Raw genomic sequence first — 19,807 nt, forward strand, 5'->3', positions numbered from 1 at the left:
TTTCATCCAGTTGTCTGCCCAGTACAGTCCCACTTAAGGCATGTTCATTTGTTGTTCTATACCATGTGGGCACAATTTACATACTCCTTTTTAACTAGCAATTGTATTACATAATATAGATAGTAGTAGAGAGCAGAAGCAAAAAGCAAAAAATAGAGCCCATTGGAGCGGCTTTGTGATTAATATGATGGGCAATCGCAGCAATCCCACATGTAAACAGTAGTGCTGAGTCATTCGTTGAGAATTAAGGCATTATTTTAGGGGTTTAGGTTAATTGTTCGTTATGTTAAAGCATTTTCTGAGACTGCAACATGGAATGTTTGGATGAGCTGCAGAAGTTACACGTTCTTGTGTGGAGAACCCTGCACAAATAGTACCAAGTTGTCAGCCCAAAGAACTGACACTCTTCTATGATGCCTTTGAGGGTATCCACATTACAGTGCAGCTGATGCCATGCTCTCCCTGCGAGGGTTACAATGTATGAACTGTAGAGAGTCTAAATTAGACAAACTGGCATCCATTGTACCTAAGCTTTCCAGTAGATGTACCTGAGCAGCTTCTCTGAAGGGAGTTATATTGGGTCTGAATTCGGCAAATTTAAAGCCCTAGGTTCACATGAAGAGTGAAATCGCTAGACTTCATTCACTTTGGAAAAGGAATGGCCCTGGATTGGTACTATTACTATTATTATTAACCAGAGCTGGGGACCACCTTTACTTTTTTGTCCAATCTGGAATTGCCCAAGAGATTACGGTCTGCAATAAGTCCACTAAACACCTAAAAAGGCCAAATTGTTTTTCTGTGCATCATGTGATAACTGCCACTAATAAATGGACCCTTGAGTAAATATATATTTTTCTACAAGACATTCTACACAGAAATTCTCAGCCATATTCCAAAAAACAATACACATCCCGCACTTTAGGAAAGGAGTTACATTTTGCGCATTTTTCTTCAGCTTATTGCAAAAGATCCCAAGTAAATATAATAAATCATGCTTGATTTATGAATAGAAGAATGACACACAAAAACCAATAATAGAAATAGTAATCTTTAATTGTGTGTGGTGCAGATAACACACAGATGAGCATCTTTCACAGACCACATTAGAAGCCTTCCAAAAATCTCCCTGTCGCATGTACGATTTTGGCTTCATAAATAATTACATTTCCCTATGTCGGGTCATAACAATTTACAGAAGGTACGTTTCTAAGGGCTTAGCCAAAAGCATATGCTGTTGTAGAAGTGTCTTGCTGGAGACGAATTAGAGATCTGCAACAAATGGGGTGTTTTCCAAGTTCCCGCTTGCTGCCAAGGACTTCTTTCCAGATGCAAATTTCTTTGCAGCCTACAAAAAAAAAAAAAAAAAAAAAGAGTAAAATCTAGGCATTATTAACGTGGAATTAACATTTGTCACTGATTTTAAGTCCAGGCAACAAAAAAAGTTACAGCGATAGTGTCCTATCTCTATGTAGGTTAACATTGCTAACCTACTTCTGAAAATGCTAGTTGCCAAACTGCCTGTCTTCATTAGTTCAGAACCACTAGCCCAGAGACAATATATTCGTGAGAAACATCGGTGTTATTTTAAAGCAACCTTGTCACTTCCTAAACAAAACAAATATTAAAGTATCTTGCAAAAGAGGAGGAATAATCACCTTTCTAGCAGGCTAAAACATTGCCATCTTGAAAAGCCCCATACATAGCTGCTACATTATATTACCAAAATCATTGGGGCGCCTGCCTTTACATGCACATGAACTTTAATGGCATCCCAGTCTTAGTCCGGTGGGTTCAATATTGAGTTGGCCCACGCTTTGCAGCTTTAACAGCTTCAACTCCTCTGGGAAGGCTGTCCACAAGGTTTAGGAGTGTGTCTATGGGAATGTTTGACCATTCTTCCAGAAGCGCATTTGTGAGGTCAGGCACTGATGTGGATGAGAAGGCCTGGCTCGCAGTCTCCGCTCTAATTCATCCCAAAGGTGTTCTATCGAGTTGAGGTCAGCACTCTGTGCAGGCCAGTTAAGTTCCTCCACCCCAAACTCGCTCATCTATGTCTTTATGGACCTTGCTTTGTGCACTGGTCCAAATCATTTGGTGGAGGGGGGTTATGGTATTGCTTTGTTTTTCAGGGGTTGGGCTTGGCCCCTTAGTTGCAGTGAAGGAAACTCCTAAGGCGTCAGCATACCAAGACATTTTGAACAATTTCATGCTCCCAACTTTGTGGGAACAGTTTGGGGATGGCCCCTTCCTGTTCCAACATGATTGCGCACCAGTGCACTAAGCAAGGTATATAAAGACATGGATGAGCGAGTTTGGGGTGGAGGAACTTGAATGGCCTGTACAGAGTCCTAATCTCAACCCGATGGAACACCTTTGGGATGAATTAGAGCGGAGACTGAAAGCTAGGCCTTCTCATCCAACATTAGTGCCTGACCTCAAAAATGCGCTTCTGGAAGAATGGTCAAACATTCCCATAGGCAAACTCCTGAGAAGGCTGTCCACAAGGTATAGAAGCGTTTAAGCTGTTACAGCTGCAAAGGGTGGGCCAACTCAATATTGAACCCTATGGACTAAGACGGCATTAAAGTTCATGTGCGTGTAAAGGCAGGTGTCCCAATACTTTTGGTAATATAGTGTAGCTAACAATGTCAGGGGTGCCAGATATTGTGTCCTTTGCTGGCTGCTGTGGTCACCAAATCCTACATCAGTAAAAAAACTTTGCAATAACAGTAGATCAGTGGAAGAAACCAAAGCAACTAACACATCTGGAAATATTTGCCATCTTGAAATGCTTCATGCACTGCTACGGTCTAAGTTTCAACATACTGCTTGCCAGAAAGGAAGTATTCCTTTCTTCTGCAAGGTACTTTCAGATTTGTATTATTGATAAAGACAGGGTTGTCTTAAAGGCAGAAATAGAAGTTCTATTATGCTGCTGCCAAGCTTTTCTAACAATGCCTACCACAAAATAAAGGGGTATTGTAAAGTACATGTATACTCGGTGTGTTGTGTCTTTTTTCTGACTGTTCATGTTATTGGTCTGTGTGTTGCCTATCCCTGTGTGTGCTATGATTTAGGCCTGGGAAAATTCACACACATGTCCCTATATGTGCTGTTAGGGGGGGTAGACCTTTACCTCATGGGCATGTAATCCTGCAGGCCCAGTTTGGATTTCATTCAAAATGAATGGGCTTCCTTAACACAATGCATGTTAACATGTAAAATACCACATGCGTGCAGCAACACAACAGGATAGCCAGATATAATGGGGCCTTTACAGTTTGTGTTATTTTCATATCAACAGCTAGCATTCAGGGAGCTCCCTTTATTTAGAAGGATTCACAAAACCCACCTTGATCTTCTAAGTCAGCAAACATTTTCCTCTAAAAAACACAGACCCTGGATGGTATCACTGTAACAGTATAACAAATGCACTAAACAGATGAACTACTTACATTAACAACATCTGCGCTGGTCACGGAATCTATTTGTTGGATGGCAGCAGCTGGCGATGTATAGGTACCGGCTGCAAGTGCCTGGGACCCAATCTCATTCAACAGCCCAGAGGAATTTTCGCTAGATAGAAGGTACTGGGATTTCAGCTGGTTCCTGAAATGGCAAAATTACTTGCCTTTACATATCAATACAAACTTTGCAGACAGTATTCAGGTTTGTACATGAATTCAAAAGTACTATAGTTCTATGTCTGGAAAGCACAAGGTGTGAAGAGCTTACACTTCAAACTATTTGAATAGGTGCATGGAGCTACCAAACCTTTGACATCATGAGAAGCTGTAGACTAAACTTTTACTTGGGTTAAAGAAAATATATATATATATATTTTTTTTTTTATAAATGGATCAATGATATCAAAACGGCTCTTATCACTTCAATCTACTACACATAAGGGCTGATTAGTAAGTGTTACTTCTTATACAATGTTGATTAAGAAAGTTTTGAGACAGCCAGCCTATATCCTTAGTGCTTTTCTCCTAGAAGACTGCCAGTGTTATAACAAAAGGGTAATTCCATTCATTTGGGGGGGGGGGGGCTGGGAACAGATCCAAGGTAAATGCAAAAAATAATGTACTCACTTTGCTCTTGTGAGATCAGCCTCAGTTACAGTACCGCCAGCAACAGCTTTCACCTGGTTAACTGCAGCTTTTATTGCCTTAAAAAAAAAAAAAAATTTTTTATCAGAGAATTTACCCAAACAACATAAATGGGGTTTCTGGCTTAATATTAAATTTAAATAGCAGTAAGGCATCGTACTTATGGGCTTCAGCTTGTAGTAAAGAATTGTGTACAGCAAACTTTCCAAAATGTTTAGCATTACAATTGCTTTACATTTAGCAAACAGCTTTTTTACGTTTTTAAAGCCACCTTAAGCTCCAGTTTGGGGAGATAAAAACACAGATATAATGGAAGTGCAGGCTGTCACTTTAAAACAAACCGCTAGTAGGCTTCGCCACAACTTGAAAACTTGTTAAAACATGCTCACAGCTTAACGTGACAGTGAGCACTTCTATAAGGAGTAGAAGCCGAGTTTTTCAGCGCATTTTTTTGTGCTGAAAATGCTCCCCTCGGCTTATACTCGAGTCAAGCACTTTTCTGCAGCAGAGAATGATATTTTCCGAACTGACTTTGGGGCCCCTTGGTGCTAGGAACCCCAAATTTGGTGTGCAAACCCAGTGGAACTTAGCACTACAACATATCCAAAGCTGAGGTTCCTAGCACCAAGTGGCCCCAAGATGCGGGGCCCCAAAGTCGGTTCGGAAAATGTCATTCTCTGCTGCAGAAAAGTGCTTGACATTTTCCGAACCAACCTTGGGGCCCCGTATCTCGGGGTCACTTGGTGCTAGGAACCCCTTTGGATATGTTGTAGTGCTAGTTCCACTGGGTTTGCACACCAAATTTGGGGTTCCTAGCATCAAGTGGCCCCGAGATTCGGGGCCCCAATTCGGTCAACTGTGTCCATCTGCAGCAATGTCATTTCGGGACCCTTTTGGGTCCAGAGACACCAAATTTTGGCTGCAGCTAGGGGGCATCTAGGAACGCTTAACTACTGAGTTTGAGGTTCGGGGGACCTATGGCTGCAAATGGGCACAGTGAGGCTGCAAATGGGAATTGTTGACCCTCTTTTCCACTTACAGTAGCTGCGCATTTCTCACCCTAGGCCAGTGATGGAGAACCTTGGCACCCCAGATGATTTAGAACTACATTTCCCATAATGCACACGCACTCTGCAGTGTAGTTGAGCATCATGGGAAATGTAGTTCCAAATCATCTGGAGTGCCAAGGTTTGCCATCACTGCCCTAGGCTTATACTTGAGTCAATAAGTTTTCCCAGTTTTTTGTGGTAAAATTAGGTGCCTCGGCTTATATTCGGGTCGGCTTATACTCGAGTATATATGGTAAAATAGAAAAAATCAGCACAAGGGACATAACTTACAGACCGTAGGACGTGTCCCTTGGGCTGATTCCAATTTTGTTAGTAGGCTGAGTGACTGGGGAGGATTTCTACTAACAGAATTGGATTCAGCACAAAGGACATATCCTACTGACCAAGTTATGTCCCTTTGTGCTGATTTTTGTGGCATTTTTATTTTAGCTTCACTAAGGCTTTAACCCCTGTACTGGATTTGCAGTCTGCTTTTAGGACTCCAAGAAAGCCATTTAGTAAAAGCTTGCTGTATACATTAGTCTTTTACATATTGAATCTCATATGTACAAGGCCTAAATGTCATTTTCATCACTATATGATTGCAAAGCAAATGCATCTAAAAAATACAAAATCTGTAGTTTTTGTAAATGTAAACCCCAACTTCATAGCATTCAACCTGTTTTAAAATAAATATATATATATATATATTTTTTTTTTATTAAAAAAATAGATTACACACAAACACACCAGCATAAATGAGCACAACCCTCTTCAAAATTTTCACAAAACTGAGTTCTATTCAAAATATTCATTTTTACTCAAATTAGTTCATGCAAAAATGAATACACCCCACAACAAACACTACTATATCTAGCATTTTGTATGGCCTCCATGATTTGCAAGGACATCACCAAGTCTTTTAGGCATGGAATGAACAAGTTGGGGACATATTGCAACATCCATCTTTTTCCATTCTTCAAGAACGACCTCTTTTAGGAGCCTGGATGCAGCAACTTGTCTCTTTAGAATTCCCCATAGGTGTTCTATTGGGTTCAGATCAGAAGACACTTATAGTTACTTGGCCACTGAATCACTTTCACCGTTCTTCAGAAATGCAACAGTGGCCTTAGATGTGTGTTTTGGATCACTGCTATGTTGGAAAAGTGCACGAAGACTAAGGGCACAGAGTGATGGTAGAATCTTCTCTTTCAATATAAAGCAGTACATCTGAATTCATGATACCATCAATGAAATGCAGCACTCATGCAGCCCCACAGAAGAATCCTGCCACCACCATGTTTCACTGTAGGCATCATGCATTTCTTTTTGTACTACCCTTGCAACGACATATAGTTTTGAAGCCATCAGTTCCAAAAACATTTATCTTGGTCTCATCAGGGTAGAGTCCCAGTAGTCTTTTTCAGCATGGGCCCTGGCAAATTCTAGGTGGGCTTTTTTGTACATGGGCTTTAGTGGAGGCTTCCTTCATGGATGACACCCATGCATGTCATTCCTCTACAGTGAATGCCATATTGTGTCATGGGAAGCAATTACCCGGTTTGGCTTTCCACTTCTTTAGCTAACATGCAGTGAACTTGCATGGCGATTTTCTACAACCCTTATCAGAAGACACTCCCTTCAAGTAGAGATGGTCTCGGGCGTGTTCGCAGCCGCACAGACCAGGCAATGTCTAACCGTCTAGGATTAGCAGCCTGCAGTGTCGGCTTCCTGGCGGGATCGGGCAGGTGGGTTGGGACTAGGAACCCGAACACGCCCGAGCCCATCTCTGCTGTCAAGGTGTTAACTACCGTGGACGGTCTGGACGTCTCTGTGAAATGGTTGCAGTTCCATCTTCGTTACATTTTTGTATCACTTTTGCTACAGTACTCTAACTGATAAGTGAAGCTTTGCTGATCCTCTTGTAGCCCTCGCCTTTCGTATGTAAAGAAATTTTCTTCTTTCTCGGACTATGTGACATTTCCTTCATGTGGTTTTATGCTGTCAGCATAAAATGGGAATGGTTTTTCTGTGTTAAGCAACGCCCTTTTATAATCGTCTGCTGAACACCTGTTTAAAGAATAATTGGACTCACCTGTAGTTGAATTCTTGCTAATTAGGATTTTGTTATCTAAAATTTAGCTTTGCTCCTGAGACCCGGGTCACACAGGGGTGACTTGTCAGGCGACTTAGCTGCCTGACAAGTTGCGTTCCGTTCTGTACAATGGAACCGTTCTAATAGGAGCGACTCAAGTCGCTCCGACTTAGAAAAAGGTTTCTGTACTACGTTTAGGGCGACTTGCATTGACTTCTGAGTCACGCTGCAAGTCGTGCTGCCCCTGTGTGAACCGGCTCTAAGACTTTCATTGGGGTGTATTCATTTTTGCAACACGGTCTTGAATGAATTTGTTAGGAAAAATACTTTGTGTGTGCAAATTAACAAATCTTGGTTGCAATCAATGGCCAGCATTTGTGGGAGTATTTTGTAGTATAGTGTCCCATAGAAAATGTTGATTCTGAAAGGAAAGTAAAAGATTTTCTGACAAATCTGTTGGGGTGCACTCATCTATGTATGTATATATATATATATATATATATATATATATATATATACACACACACACACACACACACTTTACTAAGAATTCATTAGCATTATATACAAAAATTTTGTATTTTCCTTACATCTCCAGCAGCAGCAGCCTGGGATATAGTGTAGATGCCAAACAAACCAGTATCCGAGTAGTTTGCACTGAATGCAGAAACCTTGAGAAGACAGGGAAACTTAAGTTAAGAGATTGAAAACGGCTTGCAATGTTTAAGTGTTTTTACTAAGTGAAGCAATTTAGTAAAAAGTGTACATCTCCTCTCCCCCTAGCCCCGTAACTTGAATTAAGATAGGTCCCCTCTCCCTCTCCTCCCCCCCCCCCCTTCCAATCCAGGTGCTTACTTCAGCATTAAACAACCATAGCCTTCTCTGTCCTTAAAGCCCTGTACACACGATATGAAAATCGGACGACAGATCGTCCGTTTTTTTTTTTTGCATGCTAGTCGTATACTGAACCTGTGGAGTTTACTAAAGTAACGAAAATTCTTGTACGACAGAATAAAAAAGAAAATCAGAAGTGATGTCATGTGTTGTAGTGTATTTTCGGATGACAACTGTACGGATTAAAAACAAAAATCGTACGATCTGGTATTGTATGAGAAAAGTTTCCAGGTTTGTCCGATCGGATAATAATCTGCTCTCGAAAGCTCTGTACTAATGATCTGATTATCGTACGTTTGAGTAGAAAGCGGTATTTTTCGTCCAATTTTCGGATCGTGTGTACGGGCCATTGGTCCCTCCAGGCTGAAATCTTCTTTCGTGCTGACCATGCCCATTAGGGTAGAGGATTATAAAAAAACAAAAAAACAAAAAACAACCACAATTATACATACTCACCACCCTGCAGCATCGGTCACTGCTCTCTGCGCTGCCCCTTCAACGCTCACTGGGAGCTCCAGGTAGGAGAGCTTTGGCATATTTTAGCACTGATCACTGTATTAGTGTCACTGGTCCCCAAATATTGTCAGAAGTGTCAGTATGAAAGCTGCAATATCACAGTCCCGCTATAAGGTCACTGATCACCGCCATTATTAGTACAACAATAAATAAAAAAATCCCATAGTTTGAAGACGCTATAACGTTTGCACAAACCGATCAATATACGCTTATTGGGATTTTTTTTTTAACCAAAAATATGTAGCAGAATACATATTAGCCTAAATTAATAAAGAAATTAGATTTTTTCTTTAATTTTTTTTTTATTTAATATGCATTATAGCAGAAAGTAATAAATAGTGTTTTTTTCAAAATTGTTGGTCTTTGTTTATTGCACAAAAAATAAAAAACAGAGGTGACCAAATACCACCAAAAGAAAGCTCTATTTGTGGGAAAAAAATGGACAAACTTTATTTGGGTACAGCGTCGCACAACCGCGCAATTGTCAGTTAAAGTAACGAAGTGCCATATCCCAAAAAATGGCCTGGTCATGAAAGGGGGTAAATCTTCCGAAGGTCAAGTGGTTAAATTAAAAGGAAAATAGGAAGAAAAGCAAAAACCAAGATGGATGCGAGTGGGAATTCAGGATCCCAACAAAAGCAGTATTCTTTCATGGAATTTATACTTACGTCAAAGGGTTCACTGGTTGCCTTGGACACTGCTTGGGACAGTTTGCTGCTCGAGTTGCTGCCTCTTTTGATGTAAGGCCCTGCACCCAGAATGTGCTGGAGGACATTGAAAGCATTTGCTTCAGGGCTCCCTACTGCCGCTCCTTCTGCCACAATCGCAGCATTGACAAGACTGTCCCCATTTTGCTCTCTGATCTCACCTGTACACCACAAGGAAAAATAATCAGTATAGCAAAACAACATTCTGACAGATGTACTTCTATTTATAACAACCCACTGCAAAACAGAATTAAATATTTATTGAAAAAATTATATATTTATTACACACACACACAATATATATATTTATTACACACACACACAATATATATATTTATTACACACACACACACAATATATATATTTATTACACACACACACACAATATATATATTTATTACACACACACACACTATATATATATATATATATATATATATATATATATATATATATATATATATATATATATATATATATATATATATATATATATATATATATATATATTAGTGGGGGATCAAAAGTTTGGGCACCCCAGGTAAAAAATGTGTATTAATGTACATAACGAAGCCAAGGAAAGATATAAAAATCTCTAAATGGCATCAAATTACAGATTAGACATTCTTATAATATGCCAAAAAAAAAGTTAGATTTTATTTCCATCATTTACACTTTCAAAATTACAGAAAACAAAAAAAAACAAACAAAAAAAAAAAATAAATGGTGTCTGCAAAAAGTTTGGGCACCCTGTAGAATTTATAGTATGCACTGCCCCCTTTGCAAAGCTGAGACCTGCCAGTGTCATGGATTGTTCTCAATCATCGTCTGGGAAGACCAGGTGATGTCAATCTCAAAGGTTTTAAATGGCCAGACTCATCTGACCTTGCCCCAACAATCAGCACCATGGGTTCTTCTAAGCAGTTGTCTAGAAAACTGAAACTGAAAATGGTTGACGCTCACAAAGCTGGAGAAGGCTATAAGAAGATAGCAAAGCGTTTTCAGATGTCAATATCCTCTGTTCGGAATGTAATTAAGAAATGGCAGTCATTAGGAACAGTGGAAGTTAAAGCAAGATCTGGAAGACCAAGAAAAATATCAGACAGAACAGCTCGCAGGATTGCGAGAAAAGCAATTCTAAACCCACGTTTGACTGCACGATCCCTCCAGAAAGATCTGGCAGACACTGGAGTTGTGGTACACTATTCCATTATAAAGAGATACTTGTACAAATATGGTCTTCATGGAAGAGTCATCAGAAGAAAACCTCTTCTACGTCCTCACCACAAAAATCAGCGTTTGAACTTTGCAAATGAACATATAGACAAGCCTGAGGCATTCTGTGGACCGATGAGGTTAAAATAGAACTTTTTGGCCGGAATGAGCAAAGGTACGTTTTAGAGAAGAAAGGGCAAAGAATTTAATGAAAAGAACCTCTGTCCAACTGTTAAGCATGGGGGTGGATCAATCATGCTTTGGGGTTGTATTGCAGCCAGTGGCAGAGAGAACATTTCACGAGTAGAAGGAAAAATGGATTCAATAAAATTTCAGCAAATTTTGGATGGTAACTTGATGCCATCTGTGAAAAAGCTGAAGTTAAAGAGAGGATGGCTTCTACAAATGGATAATGATCCTAAACACACCTCAAAATCCACGGGGGATTATATCAAGAGGAGTAAACTGAAGGTTTTGCCATGGCCTTCACAATCTCCTGACCTAAACATCTGAAAATCTATGGATAGACCTTAAAAGAGCAGTGCATGACAGACAGCCCAGAAATCTCAAAGAATTGGAAGACTTTTGTAAGGAAGAATGGGCAAAGATACCTCAAACAAGAATTGAAAGACTCTTGGCTGGCTACAAAAAGCGTTTACCAGCTGTGATACTTGCCAAAGGGGGCAGTACAAGATATTAACTCTGCAGGGTGCCCAAACTTTTGCAGACGCCATTTTTTTTGTTTTCTGTAATTTTGAAAGTGCAAATGATGCAAATAAAATCTAAAAATGTATTTTTCTTTTTTTTTTCCCAAATCAAATATAAATTTTTCATAGTACAACAAAAAAGATAAAAAAACCTCACAAACAATACATTTCCCATGATTTTCCCCACCCTAAGACTATAACAACAAACATACACACACACAAAAAAAAAATCCCACAGAATTTCCACTCACCAATTTACTTTTCAAACTTTAATCAAAACCCTCCTTCACAATAATACACCCTAGTAATGAATCTGTGTGTGCGCGTATAATAAAAATTGTCACATTGGTGGCAAGCGGTGGGATAAGACTTCCTTGCTGTGAACACATCTGAAATCTCCACCAGAATCTAAAGTCCGGAGAGGTACAGATACCAAGTGCATATATTAGCCAGCATGCAATGGATCAACAAACACCGTCCAAAGGTTTCTTTATTGCAGAGAGATCACATCACAGAAAAGCAACGTTTTGGAGCCGTGGAGGGCCCCTTTGTCAGGCACGCGACGACGAAGGGGCCCTGCGTGGCTCTGAAACATTACACTTATCTCTGTGATGTGTTCTCTCTGCAATAAAGAAACCTTTGGATGGTGATTGTTGATCCATGGTGTGCTGGTGAACATGTACACTTGCTTCATGTTTCCAGGACCCAGCTGGTAATTGCTGCAGCACCCACTGTTTTATGAGCCTTGTTTGCCATGAACGTGTGCGATAGGAATATTGATAAGAAGGTACAGATACCAGCTGCCATGAAAGAGGAATTTCGTAAGGAAAGTGCAAAAGATGCAGATGAAGCACAGAGGACCAGTGCCAACTTCTGCTCTTGGTATCACTGAAGCTGTATGGTTCTATAGGCAGTGGTCAGAACAGAAACCCCCTTTGGCTGGCTGCATTCCCCTACCTAGAAAATTGTATTCAGGTACTGCACTTGTAAGATACACGGTCTAACTAGCCTGTTATAACTTATTTATATAGTGCCACAATTTACGCAGTGCTTTACATACTGTACTTTCACATCATTCCCTACTGTCAAGGAGCTTATAATCTAAGGTTCCTATCTCATATGCACACAAAGTAGGGCTAATTTGGACAGCAGACAAACAACCCACCAGCATGCCTATGAAGTATGAGAGGAAACCAAAGTACTTGGAGAAAACCCACACAAGCATAGGGAGTACATGCAGACTCCTTGTAGATAGTATAAACATGTAATATTAGAAATTTTTTTCCCTTTCTTTATAATAAACCTTTAGAAAAGAAAAAGTTAGGGTATGCTCCTCCACAGCTACCAGATTTCAGATGCAATTTTACCATGGTATTTCCCCTCTGCTTTTTTCTTTCTCTGCACTCATAAAAATTTACATAGCTATCACCAAAAAGTACATAGCTATCACCAAAAGTACATAGCTATCACCAAATTCTCAGTTGGGTATATGTTGTATGTGGTACAGAAACCATAATAGTATCTGGACAGTTCAGTTTATGATAAAAATCCATCAGATCTCCTGGGCCTGATAGCTACAGGTGTCACACTAATTTAATATGTGTTACCAGTAGACTCAGTACACAGGAATTTGATAGTAAACTGCTAAATTTGGAGGATCTAAAAGCATTTTCAAGGCATTTTACCCACTGAAATGTCAAGCAACATAGAAAAATGAAACCTATGTACCTCCACGATACTGAGCTTTGATTGCTGCAGGACCAGCACCACTTCTAATATTGAGGAAATGTTCTCCAACTTGTTTTAGGACAGAATGGCTGACACCTATAAATAAAACATTCCATGATTTATTGCATGTCTTAAAAACAAACATTTTCTTTATCATACACGTAAATATCACCAGTTAAAGTGACTGATTATTAATAAACTTTACTGATTTGCAAACAAAACCATACCAACAGCTCACACCTATGACTACCCAGCTGGTGTGTAATTCAACTACAACGCTTATACCTCCATTCATACACGTCAAAGACTTTGGCTCATACACAGTACACACAAATTAACATCTTTTCATCCAGGGTATGTATGTACACGTCCTGAATGGGAATCATGTATACCAGGATCATGGCTGCAACCATTATCTTAAAAAAAAAAAAAAAAAAGCTGGTCGGCTGCCCACAAAGGAGATGGAGGAGCCTTCCTTCTCCAATCTTCACTGTGACGAATGAAGGCAAATGCAACATATATTTTGTCACTTTTGGTTTCGGTGCTGTGTTTCCCTGTGTTTGATCAGATGCTGTGAAGAGAAGAGAGGAAAACAGGGGTCTAAAACACCCCAGATCTCCCCATACAGAGTACCTGTCACTGTCAAAGCTATCACAAGGGATGTTGTTCATCCTTTGTAATAGCAAAGTTGAATGAAAGAAAAAAAATGAAAAAAAAATTGCATATGCGAACATACATCCAGCACGCATAAGAAAGCAGTAGTGGCACCACACGTGAGGTATTGCTGCAAATTCTAGCACCAGACCTAAGGTTCTCAAACCTAAGGGCTTTCAAAGTACCATCTATGGAGCGGCGCACATGCGCAGGACTTCCAGGAAGACTCACTAGCCGGGAGCTCTGACCCGCTCTGGCCTCACTAAGACCCCCACACCAGCAGTTACGAGCGGGAACCCCCCACCGAGACCGACCTCCCCGAACACTACAGAGCCTCCACCTGCATGTTGGGTGATCACCCCCAAGAAGGTCAGTCGTCAGCTCAACTTCAGCCTATCCACCCCTGAGCCTTTCAAGATGGCGGACCCGGCCCTTCCATGCGGAGACACGAGACCAGGATTCAATTGCGGACCCACATGTAACACACTGGTAACTCCTGTGAGTAACATCTATAACTGCGGTGTCTCCCCAGCCTCCACCGAATTGCTCCTAAGCAGGACAATGGCAGCCCTCCTCCATACCCCCTTGATGAACACTCCTCTCAGCCAAGCAGGCCTCACCTCTGCCTCAAGGCCATCTCCCTGACATGGCACAGTTGTTAAATAGCTTCTCTGAAATGCTGGCTGCAGGACTAGCACAAAATGCTATACAGATCACATTATCTATTAGGGCAGACCTGCAGAGCCCGGGGGCTCCTATGGACATCATTGAACAAGCAGTGGACAATACAGCTGCATGCACTAACCAGAACACAGCATGCATTCAAATGCTACAAGACCAACTTGAAATCGCACTCTCTAAAATAGATAATTTGGAGAGTAGAAGCAGGCGATACAACTTTCGCATTAGAGGTATCCCTGAATCGGTTCTGGACATCCAGGGCACCGTTAAATAGTTAAAATAGATATCCCAAATCACAGGCTAGAACTGGACAGAGCCCACAGAGCACTACAACGCCCTCGCCAGGACGGGTTATCGAGGGACATTGCAGTTAAACCCCACTATTATGTGGTGAAAGAAGAAATAATGAGAAAATCTCGTAACCTCGCCAACCTCTCTATACAAGGAAATAAAATCCAAATATTTGCGGATATTTCCCCGGCCACAATCCAGAAGTGGGAGATCCCTCAAACCCCTCCTGGAATTATTATCCCAGAAAATCAGTAAAATACCGATGGGCATTCCCCTTTTGCCTACAGTTCCAGTACAAAAACAAATCGTACGGATTCACAAACTTCCAGGATGGCAAACGTTTGCTCCTCCAGCTTGGGTTTATCCTCGCAGGAATTGTCACCCCAGCAGACAGCGAATTGTCCAAACTCCTCCAAGAGGCCTCCACCAAGCAGCCCCCCAACACGGCTGTGGAACAAACAGCAAACGAAGAGGCACCAAGATTCCATCCCACTGAGATGAGACCCACGGCTGATTGATCCACTGTGGATTGTTGTCCCTCCTCGGATGGTCGAATCCTCCGACAGTGTAATTGACTCTTCTACACCCACTTGGTTCTCTGCTCAACCCATTGGACTAGCTTTTCCCACTCCATCTGTACCCCTTTACCTCTACTCTGATTATGTAGAGGTGTAACTGCTCCTATAAGTTATTCTGCTCCATGGGCTTTTGCACCCCACAAACCAGTGATTGAGATCAAACAGTTTGGTACAGATAAGCACTATTGCCCCTCCCCCCCTCTTCCCAGTTCATATCACCTTTCCCGGTATTGTTATCTTCACGTTGGTATCCATGTGCTTGTTCAGAATTCAGGAATGTTGTTTCCATAAGTAATGATTTTGTAGTGCCTCTGTTCCTTATACTTAGGTCCCTCATCTCTTATTTTTCTTTCTTTTACAGAGGTCCTAGTGGCCGGAGCGGCTCCACTTGACACTCCTTCTGTTGTGACTTAGAGGAGCAGATCTGCTCCTCTAGTGACACCAGGAATGCAACCTGTACCAGGGTTGCCATTGTACCAAACCCTACTCATCATAGGGTATTGGAGCAGGACCTGGCTGGCCAGTCCTGTACCCAAGAAGTTCAGGATATCCATTATCATGGACTCCATGTCTCTCCACGCCTCTACTTCTTTCCCTTTTTCTTATTCATGTCTGTCTCTTCTTTACTCGCTTTCTCCTTATTTCCCTTCCAGTTGTATAGGGACCCTAAGTTAGGGACACAAGTAGCCCCTGGTACAGCGGGACTTTAAGGGCGAACAACATGTATCGATATAAAATATCATTTGTACTCGGAGTCAATCTGTGGATAGTGTACAAAGGAACAAAAAGCAACAAAGAACACAGACCTGAGTTGTGCCCTGGTCAAATGGTCAGTATGCCTAAAAGGGGGCATACCCAAGTATGAATTGAAATAAAATGAAAAAAGAAAAGAAAAAAAGGGAATGGGTGGGTGGGACACGAGATCCTACGACCATAGGAAGGAGAAGAAGGAGGGCAGGCTTTATGCAGCCTGACTCCTCCTACAATAACAGGCTGACCTGCAGTCAGCCTTACACTTGTACTCGGAGTCAATCTGTGGATAGTGTACAAAGGAACAAAAAGCAACAAAGAACATAGACCTGAGTTGTGCCCTGGTCAAATGGTCAGTATGCCTAAAAGGGGGCAAAAATGACCAGTAGGATGAATATGAAGCCAAATTATAGCCCACTGAAATTACGTATAATCTACCAAATACCAACCGCTTGTGGTATCTCTAAAGTGGCTCTGGGCCAACCCAGAGAACAAGACGACCTACACTTACCCAATACAGCTGAAGTCCCAGGCACAAATATGCAGAACTGCTCCTGTCTCTTATGACCCAACCATAGGGGTATAGGCCTGCCTTGAGCACCGAGCTAGTACCCAACACGAAGGAGACCATGGGAATGTGATAGATACGATACGGAAAATATGACCCATGATGAGAAGTCTGCTGATCACAGCAGGAGGGCTACTTTCAGGAACCCTGAGGATGGCTTTAATAGAATGCACAGCAAATAAAGAAAAGAGTCCCAATCAGATACGCCCCGACACTGCTGTGCCGATATGAGTTAAAAGAGGCAAAAACCGAACCAAGTAGGAAGCCTGCTGGATACTGGCCTAGGGACTGAGAAAATTCAGAACCCACAAAACCCCTGAGCCCGTAAAAGCTGCTGGAGCTGCCATGGCTGACTAACCAATAGTTCCATGCTTTGCCAACCCTAGCCAAGAGTAGCTAGGCAACAAAAGGTCGTGTGCATGGATAAGGAGGAACCACAGTCCCCTGGGTAACCTATTTTTGTGTAAGTGACACACCACTGGGACAGCAACATGAACTACGAGAGAAACATGAGCATACTGAGAAAACCTGCACCAGGAGCGAAAGCTACGTGAAGGAACGAAACCCATGTATAGTGCGAGCTTACGAAAAGTGAGCAGCCTAAAAACCGAGGCTGCCAGAAACCGCAAACTACTTGCGAAATACCAGTAGCATGAGAACGTGAATTAATGAACGTGTGATGAACATGAGAACGAGAGTAACCTTGGGAAAACATGAGAAACCTGGAAAAAACGAGAGAAACATAAAAGTGAGTTTAACATAGAAACAACAAATTGCATGAAAAGCATAAAATTATATGAAAAGCATAAAATTATATGAAAAACATAAAACTGCATGAGGAACGTAAATAGCATGAAAATGTAAATAACATGAGAACACATAATTTGCATGAGAAACGTGAACTGCATGAGAAACGTGAACTGCATGAGAAACGTGAACTGCATGAGAAACGTAAGTTTGTACGAAATACATAAGCAACGTAAGAACAGATGAGAAGACTTGCCACCGAACAAGCCAATTAAAAACGATCACCTCAATCTGTTAAACCCATAGACGTGATGGGTAATCTGCAGTGGTAGAACATGAAACAATTCAGCTGTATGAAAACAATCAGATAACATTACAAATAACCAGCCCAAAACATAACACCCCTAAAACCTGACAAGTATGAAGATGTGAGTGCAGAAATGACAAGACCAAGAGCGTAAAAAATGAACCTAATGACGACACCCCCCTACTGTATGCAGTGAGCGAGCCCGAGCAACCTGCCACGCCAAGACAGGAAAATTAAAAACGAACACTCAGGGCTAAAGTACCCACAGACTGTGGTGGGTAGTAGTAAAGGTGTAATGGTGAACGTGCACGTATGACGTATGGAAAACAGGCGAGAAGATTGTGGGACAACAATCAATTAAAAACGAAACCTCAGCCTGTATGGATCTGTAAACGTGACAGACCCTGAATGTGAGCACTAGCTAACGGTAATGCAGCGAACGAAAGGCTGTGACATAAAACATATGACATGAACGTAAGAGACATGGGGAAACGAGAGAAGCACGGGAAAACGAGAGAAGCACGGGAAAACGAGAGAAGCACGGGAAAACGAGAGAAGCACGGGGAAACGAGAGAAGCACGGGGAAACGAGAGAAGCACGGGGAAACGAGAGAAGCACGGGGAAACGAGAGAAGCACGGGGAAACGAGAGAAGCACGGGGAAACGAGAGAAGCACGGGGAAACGAGAGAAGCACGGGGAAACGAGAGAAGCACGGGGAAACGAGAGAAGCACGGGGAAACGAGAAAAGCACAGGAAAAAAAACGAGAAAAGCACGGAAAAAAAAAGAGAAAAGCACGGAAAAAAAACGAGAAGCATGGAAAAACATGAGGAATATATGAAACAAAGAAAATAGGAAAAAAAAAAAAAAAACATGAATAGGCATAAGAAGTGACAAATTGCATGAGAACACTGAAAAACTTGCATGAGAACACTGAAAAACTTGCATGAAACGTAATTGCATGAGAAAACTGTAAATTACACTGGCAACTGTAAAATGCATAAAAACCATAATCACATGAGAAACTAAAAAAGCATGAAAAAAAACGTAAATTGCATACGAAACTAATATGCATGAGCAACCGTAAATCGCATGAAAACCGTAAAATGCATGCGAAACCGTGAATAGCATGAAAAACCGTAAAATAAATGAGAAATCATAAATCGCATAACAACCGCAAAAATTGCATGAGAACACTGTAAAGTTGCATGAGAACACTGTAAATCGCATGAAAAACGTAATAGTATGAGAAACTGTAAAAAATTGCACGGGCAACCGTAAAATGCATAAAAAACTGTAATCACATGAGAAACCGTAACAAGCATGAAAAAACGTAAATTGCATACGAAACTAATATGCATGAGCAACCGTAAATTGCATAAAAAAAACGTAAAACGAATAAGAAATCGCAAATCGCATGAAAACCGTAAAATGCATGCGAAACCGTAAAATAAATGAGAAATCATGACAACCGTAAATGCATGAGAACACTGTAAAATTGCCTGAGAACATTGTAAAATTGCATGAGAACACTGAAAAATCGCATGAAAAACATAATAGCATGAGAAACTGAAAAAATTGCATGAGAACCCGTAAAATGCACGGGCAACCGTAAAATGCATAAAAACCGTAATCACATGAGAAACTGTAAAAAAAGCACGAGAAACCGTAACAAGCATGAACAACTGTAAATTGCATACGAAACTAATATGCATGAGCAACCGTAAATTGCATGAGAAAAAAAAAAAAAAAAGTAAAATGAATAAGAAATCGCAAATTGCATGAAAACCGTAAAATGCATGCGAAACCGTGAATTGCATGAAAAACCGTAAAATAAATGAGAAACCATAAATCGCATGACAACCGTAAAATGCATGAGAAACGTAAATTGCATGAAAATAAAAATCGTAAAATGAAGGAGAAATCGTAGATCGCATGCAAACCGTAAAATACATGAGAACCAGCATTCCATGAGAAACCGTAAATTGCATAAAATCATAACATACATGGAAAACCGAAAATTACATGAGAAATGGAAATTTGCATGCCCCCAAAGGACCCCCACAGAATATCATGGGAAGACCGGCAATGAGCAAGTGTCATGACAACCCCACAGCCTGAATTAACCCCTGAAGACCCACACTATAGACCACGTGGAGCACGGGGAGGGACACGACCCACTATGTGGCGCTCAGGACGGGGGGAAC

At 41.1% G+C, this 19,807-nt stretch overlaps 1 protein-coding gene across 1 annotated transcript in view; it reads right to left on the reverse strand.

The window, feature by feature from the left end:
• Window positions 1–1,035: 1,035 nt before the first annotated feature.
• Window positions 1,036–19,807, reverse strand: part of UQCRC2 (ubiquinol-cytochrome c reductase core protein 2) — a 35,081-nt gene continuing 16,309 nt past the window's right edge. Inside the window, exons 9-14 of the mRNA XM_073591050.1 lie at window positions 13,027–13,122; window positions 9,338–9,537; window positions 7,850–7,930; window positions 4,098–4,174; window positions 3,459–3,612; window positions 1,036–1,348 (exon numbers count right to left, since the gene is read on the reverse strand). Of these exons, the coding sequence (XP_073447151.1) occupies window positions 1,265–1,348; window positions 3,459–3,612; window positions 4,098–4,174; window positions 7,850–7,930; window positions 9,338–9,537; window positions 13,027–13,122 (692 nt within the window). The 3' untranslated portion in view covers window positions 1,036–1,264. The remainder of the gene's footprint in view (window positions 1,349–3,458; window positions 3,613–4,097; window positions 4,175–7,849; window positions 7,931–9,337; window positions 9,538–13,026; window positions 13,123–19,807) is intronic.

The sequence above is a fragment of the Aquarana catesbeiana genome, linkage group LG06 (assembly GCF_042186555.1).
Source record: "Aquarana catesbeiana isolate 2022-GZ linkage group LG06, ASM4218655v1, whole genome shotgun sequence".
NCBI classification, from domain to species: Eukaryota; Metazoa; Chordata; class Amphibia; order Anura; family Ranidae; genus Aquarana; species Aquarana catesbeiana.